This window comes from Coregonus clupeaformis, chromosome 39 (assembly GCF_020615455.1).
Source record: "Coregonus clupeaformis isolate EN_2021a chromosome 39, ASM2061545v1, whole genome shotgun sequence".
Classification (NCBI taxonomy): Eukaryota; Metazoa; Chordata; class Actinopteri; order Salmoniformes; family Salmonidae; genus Coregonus; species Coregonus clupeaformis.
Genome location: NC_059230.1, coordinates 4,681,735 through 4,694,234, shown reverse-complemented (window position 1 = coordinate 4,694,234; position 12,500 = coordinate 4,681,735). Strand labels below are relative to the sequence as shown.

General features: G+C 47.0%; 1 protein-coding gene across 9 annotated transcripts in view; it reads left to right on the top strand.

Moving 5' to 3' along the window:
* dysf (dysferlin, limb girdle muscular dystrophy 2B (autosomal recessive)) overlaps positions 1-12,500 on the top strand; it is a 145,388-nt gene that overhangs the window by 71,197 nt on the left and 61,691 nt on the right. For all 9 annotated transcript variants that reach the window (XR_006657956.1, XM_045211867.1, XM_045211866.1 and 6 more), the window contains 9 exons: positions 1,375-1,521; positions 1,830-1,961; positions 2,467-2,633; positions 2,972-3,086; positions 3,344-3,449; positions 4,805-4,947; positions 5,586-5,759; positions 6,231-6,318; positions 9,249-9,326. Coding sequence is in view for 8 of the 9 variants with exons in the window: in XM_045211867.1 (XP_045067802.1) it covers positions 1,375-1,521; positions 1,830-1,961; positions 2,467-2,633; positions 2,972-3,086; positions 3,344-3,449; positions 4,805-4,947; positions 5,586-5,759; positions 6,231-6,318; positions 9,249-9,326 (1,150 nt within the window). In the remaining variant the exon portion in view is untranslated. The remainder of the gene's footprint in view (positions 1-1,374; positions 1,522-1,829; positions 1,962-2,466; positions 2,634-2,971; positions 3,087-3,343; positions 3,450-4,804; positions 4,948-5,585; positions 5,760-6,230; positions 6,319-9,248; positions 9,327-12,500) is intronic.

Here is a 12,500-nt window from a genome sequence, read left to right as displayed (position 1 = left end):
CATACAAAGACATGCAGTATGAATTTACTCTGCTCTCTCTATCCTGTCTCTCCTCTCTCCTCTCTCTCCTCTCTCTCCTGTCTCTCCTCTCTCCTGTCTCTCCTGTCTCTCCTGTCTCTCCTCTCTCTCCTGTCTCTCCTGTCTCTCCTGTCTCTCCTGCCTCTCCTCTCTCTCCTGTCTCTCCTGTCTCTCCTGTCTCTCCTGTCTCTCCTGCCTCTCCTCTCTCTCCTGTCTCTCCTCTCTCTCCTCTCTCTCCTCTCTCCTGTCTCTCCTGTCTCTCCTGTCTCTCCTGTCTCTCCTGTCTCTCCTGCCTCTCCTCTCTCTCCTGTCTCTCCTCTCTCTCCTGTCTCTCCTCTCTCTCCTCTCTCTCCTCTCTCCTGTCTCTCCTGTCTCTCCTGTCTCTCCTGTCTCTCCTGTCTCTCCTGCCTCTCCTCTCTCTCCTCTCTCTCCTGTCTCTCCTCGCTCTCCTGTCTCTCCTCTCTCTCCTGTCTCTCCTCTCTCCTGTTTCTCCTCTCTCTCCTCTCTCCTGTCTCTCCTGTCTCTCCTCTCTCTCCTCTCTTGACTCTCCCCTCTCTCCTGTCTCTCCTCTCTCTCCCTCTCTCCTCTCTCTCCTCTCTCTTGTCTCTCCTCTCTCTCCTGTCTCTCCTGTCTCTCCTCTCTCTCCTGTCTCTCCTGTCTCTCCTCTGTCTCCTGTCTCTCCTCTCTCTCCTGTCTCTCTCTCCTCTCTCTCCTCTGTCTCCTGTCTCTCCTGTCTCTCTCTCTCTCTCCTCTCTCTTGTCTCTCCTCTCTCCTGTCTCTCCTCTCTCTCCTCTCTCCTGTCTCTCCTCTCTCTCCTCTCTCCTCTCTCTCCTCTCTCTCCTGTCTCTCCTGTCTCTCCTCTCTCTCATGTCTCTCTTGTCTCTCCTCTCTCTCCTGTCTCTCCTCTCTCTCATGTCTCTCCTGTCTCTCCTCTCTCTCCTGTCTCTCCTCTCTCTCCTGTCTCTCCTGTCTCTCCTCTCTCTCATGTCTCTCTTGTCTCTCTTGTCTCTCCTCTCTCTCATGTCTCTCCTCTCTCTCCTCTCTCTCCTGTCTCTCCTCTCTCTCCTGTCTCTCCTGTCTCTCCTGTCTCTCCTGTCTCTCCTCTCTCTCCTGTCTCTCCTGTCTCTCCTCTCTCTCCTCTCTCTCTTGACTCTCCTCTCTCCTGTCTCTCCTCTCTCTCCTCTCTTGACTCTCCTCTCTCCTGTCTCTCCTCTCTCTCCTGTCTCTCCTGTCTCTCCTCTCTCTCCTGTCTCTCCTGTCTCTCTCTCTCCTGTCTCTCTCTCTCCTCTGTCTCCTGTCTCTCCTGTCTCTCTCTCTCCTGTCTCACTCTCTCTTGTCTCTCCTCTCTCCTCACAGCCCCAGAACAGTCTGCCAGACATAGTGATCTGGATGCTACAGGGAGATCGTAGAGTGGCCTACCACCGTATCCCTGCACACACTGTCCTCTTCTCACAGCAACACTGTGGCAAGCACTGTGGAGAGCTACAGACTGTCTTTCTGAAGGTACACATGAACATGCTCACTGACACACACATAGAACTACAGACCACCTTCTAGAAGGTACAGTAAACATAGAACTACAGACCACCTTCTAGAAGGTACAGTAAACATAGAACTACAGACCACCTTCTAGAAGGTACAGTAAAATTGCAGTTTTCTCCATATTTCTGTGCCATGAAAACATTTAAAAACATCCCTCTATCCTGCTCCAAGGACCATGTGCGGGAGAAGCAGGTGAGCAGATTGTTAGTAAATTGTCTCTCCCTCCGTAGCAAGTGTGTATTTTATCACTCTCTATGTATGTTCTCTAGTATCCCCAGGGTGGATCAGGAGATAGGAAGCTTCCGGCCCAGATCAGAGTGAAGGTCTGGTTCGGTATGGCTGCAGACGTAAAACACTTCAATCGATTTGCTGAAGGCAAACTGTCTGTGTTCGCTGAGACGGTAAGGAGTGTGTGTGTGTGGGTAAGAGAGAGAGAATAGAGTGCTGATCTAGGATTAGGTCATCTCTGTCCATTTATATCATCTAAGGAGCTAAAACTGATCCTGACTCCAGTTGATTTTTCTAATGTTATTATCGCATTATAAACGTTGTTGATAACTTTATAAAGGTTGTTAATAACTTTATAAAGGTTGTTGATAACTTTATAAAGGTTGTTAATAACTTTATAAAGGTTGTTGATAACTTTATAAAGGTTGTTGATAACTTTATAAAGGTTGTTGATAACTTTATAAAGGTTGTTGATAACTTTATAAAGGTTGTTGATAACTTTATAAAGGTTGTTGATAACTTTATAAAGGTTGTTGATAACTTTATTATGATGTGTGATCGCTCTCTCTTCCATCGGTATGAGAACCAGATCTGGGGGACCACGGGACTGACCTACCCCAGGTTCAGTGACGTTTAACTCTCTCTGTCTCTGTCTCTGTCTCACTTTCTCTCCCCCAGTATGAGAACCAGACCAAGCTGGCTCTGGTGGGTAGCTGGGGGACCACGGGACTGACCTACCCCAGGTTCAGTGACGTTACAGGCAGGGTGAAGTTACCCAAGGAGTCCTTCAAACCCTCACCGGGCTGGAGCTGGGCTGGGGAGTGGGTCATCAGCCCTGAGAAGACGTGAGTGATCTGACGTGAGATCGCCCAAAAGGCCTATTCACTATTCCTTATGTAGTGCATTGCATAGATCTCCTCTCCTCTCCTCTCCTCTCCTCTCCTCTCCTCTCCTCTCCTCTCCTCTCCTCTCCTCTCCTCTCCTCTCCTCTCCTCTCCCTCTCTCCTCTCCTCTCCTTCTCTCCTCTCCCCCTCTCTCCTCTCCTCTCCTCTCCTCTCCTCTCCTCTCCTCTCCTCTCTCCTCTCTCTCCTCTCCTCTCCTCTCCTCTCCTCTCCTCTCCTCTCCTCTCCTCTCCTCTCCTCTCCTCTCCTCTCCTCTCCTCTCCTCTCCTCTCCGTCTCCAGGTTGCTGTATGATACAGACGCAGGTCACATGTCCTTTACAGAAGAGGTGTTTGAGAACCAGATGAGGTTGCCAGGGGGACAGTGGATCGGCATGCCAGAAGGATACACAGACGTGGTCAGTACACTGAGAGAGAGAGAATGTGTGTGTCTAAATAAACCTGACGTCCAGTAGATCTTGAAACTGAGACCCGGTGAAATGACGTTGGCACCAGCAGCAGGATGCAGATATTGCAGATAAGCGTGATTCAAGACTAAGGACTCAGACTATCACAGGACCCGGTATTGCTGTTTACTTTGTGAATCACTGACTGTACCTTTAAGTAAGAATGTTTATAGTCTAACGTTACTCAACTATTTCTGATGTGTGCACAGAACGGGGAGAAGGCGGTGCCTAAGGATGAGGTGGAGTGTCCCCCAGGGTGGGTGTGGTCTGATGAAGAGTGGAGTGAAGACCTGAACCGGGCTGTGGACGACCAAGGTACACACACACATACAAACACACACACAAATAAACACACACACACACAAACACACACACAGATAAACACACACACACACACACAAATAAACACACACACACACACACACATGCACACACAAACACACACACATGCACACTCACAAATAAATACACCCACGTACACACACACACTGAACCCCCTTGCAGGTTGCCTATACGTTAGACAAAAATGAAGGGTTGCCAGTTCAAATCCCATGTCCGACAGCGGAAATCTCTGGTCGGGAGTGGGCCGGCAACCGGAGGGTTGCTAGCATCAGTATCCTAGATACCATCTTCTTCCGTATTGCCCTCACACTCAACCCCTAAGACTGGATCATCAGCACTATGGCTGACCTCCTCTCCAATATGGCTGACCTCCTCTCCAATATGGCTGACCTCCTCTCCAATATGGCTGACCTCCTCTCCAATATGGCTGACCTCCTCTCCAATATGGCTGTTCTCCTCTCCAATATGGCTGACCTCCTCTCCAATATGGCTAACTTCCTCTCCAATATGGCTAACCTCCTCTCCAATATGACTGACCTCTCCAATATGGCTGACCTCCTCTCCAATCTGGCTGACCTCCTCTCCAATATGGCTGACCTCCTCTCCAATATGGCTGACCTCCTCTCCAATATGGCTAACTTCCTCTCCAATATGGCTAACCTCCTCTCCAATATGACTGACCTCTCCAATATGGCTGACCTCCTCTCCAATCTGGCTGACCTCCTCTCTAATATGGCTGACCTCCTCTCCAATATGGCTGACCTCCTCTCCAATATGGCTAACCTCCTCTCCAATATGGCTGTTCTCCTCTCCAATATGGCTGTTCTCCTCTCCAATATGGCTGTTCTCCTCTCCAATCTGTCTGACCTCCTCTCCAATATGGATAACCTCCTCTCCAATATGACTGACCTCTCCAATATGGCTGACCTCTCCAATATGGCTGACCTCCTCTCCAATATGGCTGACCTCCTCTCCAATCTGGCTGACCTCCTCTCTAATATGGCTGACCTCCTCTCTAATATGGCTGACCTCCTCTCCAATATGGCTGACCTCCTCTCCAATATGGCTGACCTCCTCTCCAATATGGCTGACCTCCTCTCCAATATGACTGACCTCTCCAATATGGCTGACCTCCTCTCCAATATGGCTGACCTCCTCTCCAATATGGCTGACCTCCTCTCTAATCTGTGTGTTTCTATGTCTTTTCAGAGGGGTTGGGATAAATTAGAAAACACATTTTAGTGTCCTGTAAGGAACATGTATGAATAAAGTATATTTTTCTCTCTTCTTTCCTCTCTCTAATCTCCATCCTCCTCCTCCTCCTCCAGGGTGGGAGTATGGCCTGACTATTCCCCCAGATCGGAGGCCCAAGGCCTGGGTACCGGCTGAGAAGATGTACCATACCATCCGCCGTCGCCGCTGGATACGCCTCAGACGCAGAGATATGCAGAAGATGGAGGCCCTGAAGAAGGTACTTCAAGTATAGACGTACATACCGACCTGGTGTCCTCTTCTATAAGAGATTACACAGAGACCATTAGATAATGCACAGGCTGACATGACTCTGGCGAATGACTTTTGAAATCAAATCAAACTTTATTTAATGTGCATTTAAAATTGCTACACACTTCACATTGAAAAAAGTCAAAGCAAACAGGTAGCAGTAAAAAATATATCATTTTCCTGTGATATGACACACATTGACCACAAGGGGGTGCTCTGTGTACACGGTACAGAGTGGAGTTGGAATGCCCTCTGTTCGTGATTAAACGTTTTTGAGAATTTTTTTTCAGTCATACTCTCAATTCCAACCCCAAAACTCTCCAACACTCTCCCAAGTCCAGTTTGTTTATGTGTTTGAGTATGTATTCATGTTGCGTTAGATATATTTATTATTTTTATTATTTAGATATAGACATATAGATTTAGCATCTGCTAAATACCCATGTATGTATGTGGGTGTTGCCCCCCCTATAGTAGTGACTGGACGAAGCAGAGAGAGGGGGATGGGAGCATCTCTGTTCGGCTGAAAGTTTCACCTACTCTTCCTCTCTTCCCTCTCTCTTCCTCCCCCTCTCTCTTCTATCTCTCCCCCCCCCCCCCCCATAGCAGCGGCCAGACGAAGCAGAGAGAGAGGGATGGGAGTATGCGTCTCTGTTTGGGTGGAGGTTTCATCTTAAACCCCGGAAGACAGATTCATTCAGGAGGAGGAGATGGAGACGTCGCATGGAGCCACTGGAGAAGACTGGACCTGCTGCTATCTTCGCCCTGGAGTGTTCACTGGTGAGAGGAGGAGGAGGAGGAGGAGAGGGGAATGGTGGGAGTGGCGCAGTGGCTCCTGAGTGGCGCAGTGGTCTAAGGCACTGCATCGCAGTGCTAACTGTGCCACTAGAGATCCTGGTTCGAATCCAGGCTCTGTCGCAGCCGGCCGCGACCGGGAGACTCATGGGCGGCGCACAATTGGCCCAGCGTCGTCCAGGGTAGGGGAGGGAATGGCCGGCAGGGATGTAGCTCAGTTGATAGAGCATGGCGTTTGCAACGCCAGGGTTGTGGGTTCGATTCCCACGGGGGGGCCAGTATAAAAAAAAATAATATGTATTCACTAACTGTAAGTTGCTCTGGATAAGAGCGTCTGCTAAATGACTAAAATGTAAATGTAAGAGAAAGAGGGAGGAGTGGATCAATAGACTTTGGGATAAAAGATAAGAGGAACGCGTCTGTTTTCTAAATCTGTTGTTTCTTATCGTTCACCAGGGGAGTGTGATGGAGGATAAGAGTGATGAGAAATCTGTGACGGCGACCTTTGGGGTCAACCGTCCTACCATATCCTGCCTCTTCCACAGTAAGAAGAAAATATCTAACTCTGAGAAGAGACGGAGAGAAGAGAAGAGAGAGAGAGAGAGAATCAGAGAGAGAGAGAGAGAGAGAGAGAGAGAGAGAGAGAGAGAGTCAAGGAGCGGGAGAGAGTGAGTCAAGGAGCGGGAGAGAGAGAGGGAGAGGGAGTCAAGGAGAGGGAGAGAGAGAGAGGGAGAGGGAGTCAAAGAGAGGGAGAGAGAGAGGGAGAATGATAAATAAAAAGAAAGAGAGGATGAAAAGCTGGTCCCTCTTATAAAAACTATCATCTATAAACTATCATCTATAAACATAAATCTGTCTTTAGCTTCATAGGAATTCTGCAGTCAAGGGTTTAATATCAAAAAAATTATTGATGTATAAAAACCCTACTCATCATTCTATAACATCTGCATCCAAAAACTGAGATGACATTTGTACGACTATTTACTAAATCTGTCTCCCCATGAACCAGTCAGCTACCCAGTCAGCCTCTCTCTCTCTATCTTTCTCCATCTGTCTTTCTCTATCTCTCCCCCCTTTCTCTATCTCTCTCCATCTGTCATCCACCTGTGGTGTATTATGGGAGAGCTCTGGTTCCAATCAGGCACACCTGTCTCCCCTGGTGACGCCCGTAGCAACAGGTGGCCACCATGGAAACCTATAATTGGTTCCAGATATACAGTAACTAGACTGTGACCCTAGAATGACTCTGAAGTGGAGCAGAGGAGAATAGAATACAATGGAATAATTTAATTCAATAGAAAGAGGATGTTCTAAATTATGAAGTCATCCTTACCTGCTATTTTACCTGCTATCTTACCTGCTTCCTTACCTTCAACCTTACCTGCTTCCTTACCTTCAACCTTACCTGCTTCCTTACCTTCAACCTTACCTGCTTCCTTACCTGCTATCTTACCTGCTTCCTTAGCTGCTAACTTACCTGCTTCCTTACCTGCTATCTTACCTGCTTCCTTACCTTCAACCTTACCTGCTTCCTTACCTGCTACCATACCTGCTACCTTAACTGTTTCCTTACGTGCTTCCTTACCTACATAAATAATAAAAATAATATGCCATTTAGCAGATGCTTTTATCCAAAGCGACTTACAGTCGTGCGTGCATACATTTTTGTGTATGGGTGGTCCCGGGGATCGAACCCACTACCTTGGCGTTACAAGCGCCGTGCTCTACCAGCTGAGCTACAGAGGACCTGCTTCCTTAACTACTTCCTTACCTGCTACCTTACCTGCTTCCTTACCTGCTACCTTACCTGCTTCCTTAGCTGCTACCTTACCTGCTTCCTTACCTTACCTGCTTCCTTAGCTGCTACCTTACCTGCTTCCTTACCTGCTTCCTTACCTACTTATTTACCTGCTTCCTTACCTGCTACCTTACCTGCTTCCTTACCTGCTACCATACCTGTTTCCTTAGCTGCTACCTTACCTGCTACCTTACCTGCCTCCTTACCTTCAACCTTACCTGCCTCCTTACCTGCTACCTTACCTGTTTCCTTACCTTCAACCTTACCTGCTTCCTTACCTGTGACCATACCTGCTACCTTAACTGTTTCCTTACCTGCTTCCTTACCTACTTCTTTACCTGCTTCCTTACCTACTGCCTTACCTGCTACCTTACCTGCTTCCTTACCTGCTACCTTACCTGCTTCCTTAACTGCTACCTTACCTGCTTCCTTACCTGCTACCTTACCTGCTTCCTTAGCTGCTACCTTCCTGCTATCTTACCTGCTTCCTTACCTACTTATTTACCTGCTTCCTTACCTGCTACCTTACCTGCTTCCTTAGCTGCTACCATACCTGCTACCTTATATTCTACCTTATCTGCTACTCCCCCTATGGACATTCTCTCTCCTGCTGCACCCCCCCACCGCTACTCCCCCTATGGACATTCTCTCTCCTGCTGCACCCCCCCCACCGCTACTCCCCCTATGGACATTCTCTCTCCTGCTGCACCCCCCGCTACTCCCCCTATGGACATTCTTTGTCTTTTACTCAGCCCCCACCCCAACGACATTCATCACTGTGGCAGTTGTTAATATGTATATTATTACTTTTTATTACTATTTTAATTGTTTTATTTCACTTGGTCCCCACACCCCCTCAATGGTCATGCTGCTGTTCCCCCTATGGTCATTCCCCCCACCCCCTCAACAGTCTTTACTCTGCCTGCTGTTCCCCCTATGGTCATTCCCCCCCACCCCCTCAACAGTCTTTACTCTGCCTGCTGTTCCCCCTATGGTCATTCCCCCCACCCCCTCAACAGTCTTTACTCTGCCTGCTGTTCCCCCTATGGTCATTCCCCCACCCCCCTCAACAGTCTTTACTCCGCCTGCTGTTCCCCCTATGGTCATTCCCCCCACCCCCTCAACAGTCTTTACTCTGCCTGCTGTTCCCCTATGGTCATTCCCCCCACCCCCTCAACAGTCTTTACTCCGCCTGCTGTTCCCCCTATGGTCATTCCCCCCACCCCCCTCAACAGTCTTTACTCTGCCTGCTGTTCCCCTATGGTCATTCCCCCCACCCCCTCAACAGTCTTTACTCTGCATCCACCACAATGGACATGTATCTATTCATCACTGCTACAGTTATATAGTGCTATTTCTATTGCTGTAGTTTTGTATTTATTACCAATTTCATTATTTTTTAAAACTTAAATACAATGAATGCTGGAGCTCGAAGCCTAAGATTTTCACTGTACCCTGCAATCACACCTGTAACCCCAGTACATATCACACCTGTAACCCCAGTACATATCACACCTGTAACCCCAGTACATATCACAACTGTAACCCCAGTACATATCCCACCTGTAACCCCAGTACATATCACACCTGTAACCCCAGTACATGTGACTATTAGACACTCTGAATCTGAACCCTCTTTCACTCTCTATGTGATGCTAAGTCCAGATGTGTTTCAGGTGGGACTCGCTACCACCTGCGCTGTTACCTGTACCAAGCCAGAGAGCTGCTGGCCATGGATAAAGACAGCTTCTCAGGTAAGTTACTGTCACCTGTACCAAGCCAGAGAGCTGCTGGCCATGGATAAAGACAGCTTCTCAGGTAATATGGTTACTGAACTAACAACTCTGATGTTTTTAATTCACAATCTGTAGAAGCAATGAGAATAGAAAGGTTCAGAACTTTTGTAAAATATCACAGTACGGTTGAAATATATATGGCAAATAGAAATCCTATATGGATGGTGTTATGAGATAGATGGGAGGTATTGAATGGAGTTGAATGATGGGACTAATAACAAATAACAACAAATAATAACAAAGATAGCTAATAATGTAAGCATACTGTGTCCATAATAAGTATATAGGTTGTATGTTGGGAGCTTTTGGGAAAGAGCACAGTTAGAAAGATATGGCATATAGATGCAAACCGGATGGACATCATAAAGATGATCGGAGAGGTTGAGAGTAGAAGAAGTTCAGGATCAAAAATAAAATAATATATATATATATATATATATATATATATATATATATATAATATAATTATTGTAAAATTAACTCTGTCCATAAGGTGTAGATAGTAAGTATAGGCTGGAAGTAGAGGCCTGGGCGTTGTTGTTCACTAATTTACTCCAAGGATTGCGGGGTTGAAAAGTAATAAAGGGGAGTATATATATAAAAAACATGGGGGATTGGAAGTGATGCAGACAATTACATTGATAGAAGATACAATCTATCTGCAATATTAAGCTGATCCATTCCCCCCGGAAAAAAAAAGATTAAAAAAAAGATAAAAATAATAAAATGAAAAAAATAAATTTAAAGAAAAATAAACAACTCTGATGTGGCTTCCTCTCTTCATCTAAAACGTTTGTGTGATACTCAGAACTGTGGAATGAGGCAAGTGTGTTCTTAAGACCTAATGGCATCATATTAAACTGGTTGAAACCTAGATGGCATCACATTAAACTGGTTGAAACCTAGATGGCATCATATTAAACTAGTTGAACCCTGGTATACAGAAGATAGCCCTATTTGGTAAAAGACCAAGTCCGTATTATGGCAAGAACAGCTCAAATAAGCAAAGAGAAACGACAGTCCATCATTACTTTAAGACATGAAGGTCAGTCAATATGGAACATTTCAAGAAATGTGAAAGTTTCTTCAAGTGCAGTCATAAAAACCATCAAGCGCTATGATGAAACTGGATCTCATGAGGACCGCCACAGGAATGGAATCTGCTGCAGAGGATAAGTTAATTAGAGTTACGAGCCTCAGAAATTGCAGCCCATATAAATGCTTCACAGAGTTCAAGTCACAGACACATCTCAACATCAACTGTTCAGAGGGGGCTGTGTGAATCAGGCCTTCATGGTCGAATTGCTGCAAACAAACCACTACTAAAGGACACCAATAAGAAGAAGAGACTTGCTTGGGCCAAGAAACACGAGCAATGGACATTAGACCGGTGGAAATATGTTCTTTGGTCTGGAGTCCAAATTGATGATTTTTGGTTCCAACCACCGTGGCTTTGTGAGACGCGGTGTGGGTGAACGGATGATCTCTGCATATGTATTTCCCACCATAAAGCATGGAGGAGGAGGTGTTATGGTGTGGGGGTGCTTTGCTGGTGACACTGTATGTGATTTATTTAGAATTCAAGGCACACTTAACCAGCATGGCTACCACAGCATTCTGCAGCGATACGCCATCCCATCTGGTTTGGGCTTAGTGGGACTATAATTAGATTTTCAACAGGACAATGACCCAACACACCTCCAGGCTGTGTAAGGGCTATTTGACCAAGAAGGAGAGTGATGGAGTGCTGCATCAGATGACCTGGCCTCCACAATCCCCCGACCTCAACCCAATTGAGATGAGTCGGAAGGCAGAGTGAAGGAAAAGCACCCAACAGGTGCTCAGCATATGTGGGAACGCATTCAATACTGTTGGAAAAGCATTCCAGGTGAAGCTGGTTGAGAGAATGCCAAGAGTGTGCAAAGCTGTCATCAAGGCAAAGGGTGGCTATTTGAAGAATCTCAAATATTAAATATATGTTGAATAATTGAACACTTTTTTGGTTACTACATGATTCCATATGTGTCATTTCATAGTTTCGATGTCTTCACTATTATTCTACAATGTAGAAAATAGTAAAAATAAGACAGAGAGAGAGAGAGAGAGAGAGAGAGAGAGAGAGAGAGAGAGAGAGAGAGAGAGAGGGGGAGGGAGGGAGGACAGGAGAGAAAGAGAGAATGAGGGAGAAATAATATTGTTTTTCTTCTTTAAGTGGAGATCATGGAAACACTGCTACTGCGTGTGTGTGTTTGTGTGTGTGAAACCTAACGAGGGGTGAGTGAATCCAACGCTGTAGTGATTTATCATTCTGCTCTGAGATCCAGACTCTCTCTCCTACACACACACACACACACACACACACACACCACAGCCTTCGTAACGGCCCAGATGAGTTGATGGATGGGGTAGAGGATGTATAAAGCAGTCTTACTGTGTGTCAGGGTCTTTCAGCAGATAGATTAAACATAATCAAAGGATTAACTTCTAGGGCCTCCTCTCTCTCTCTCCCTCCCCCTCTCTCTCTCTCTCTCTCTCTCTCTCTCCCCCCGCCTCTCTCTCTCTCTCTCTCTCTCTCTCTCTCTCTCTCTCTCTCCCCCGCTCCCCCCTCTCTCTCTCTCTCTCTCCCCCCGCTCCCCCCCTCTCTCTCTCTCTCTCTCTCTCTCTCTCTCTCTCTCTCCCCCGCTCTCTCTCTCTCTCTCTCGCTCTCGCTCTCTCTCTCTCCCTTCTCCCTCTCTCATCTCTCTCCCTTTCTCTCTCTCTCTGTCTCTCTCTCTCTCCCTTTTCTCTCTCTCCCTCTCTCTCTCTCTCTCCCTTTTCTCTCCCTCTCTCCCTCTCCCTCTCTCCCTCTCCCTCTCTCTCTCTCTCTCTCTCTCGCTCTCTCTCTCTCTCTCTCTCTCTCTCTCTCTCTCTATACCTTCTCCCTCTCATCTCCATCCCTTTCTCTCTCTCTCTCCCTCTCTCCTTCTCCCTCTCTCCTCTCCCTCCCTCTCCCTCTCCCTCTCCCCTCTCCCTCTCTCCTCTCCCTCTCCCTCTCCCTCTCCCTCTCTCCCTTTCTCTCTCTCCCTCTCCCTCTCTCCCTTTTCTCTCTCTCGCTCTCTCACTCCCTCTTTCTCTCTCATTCCCCCTCTCTCT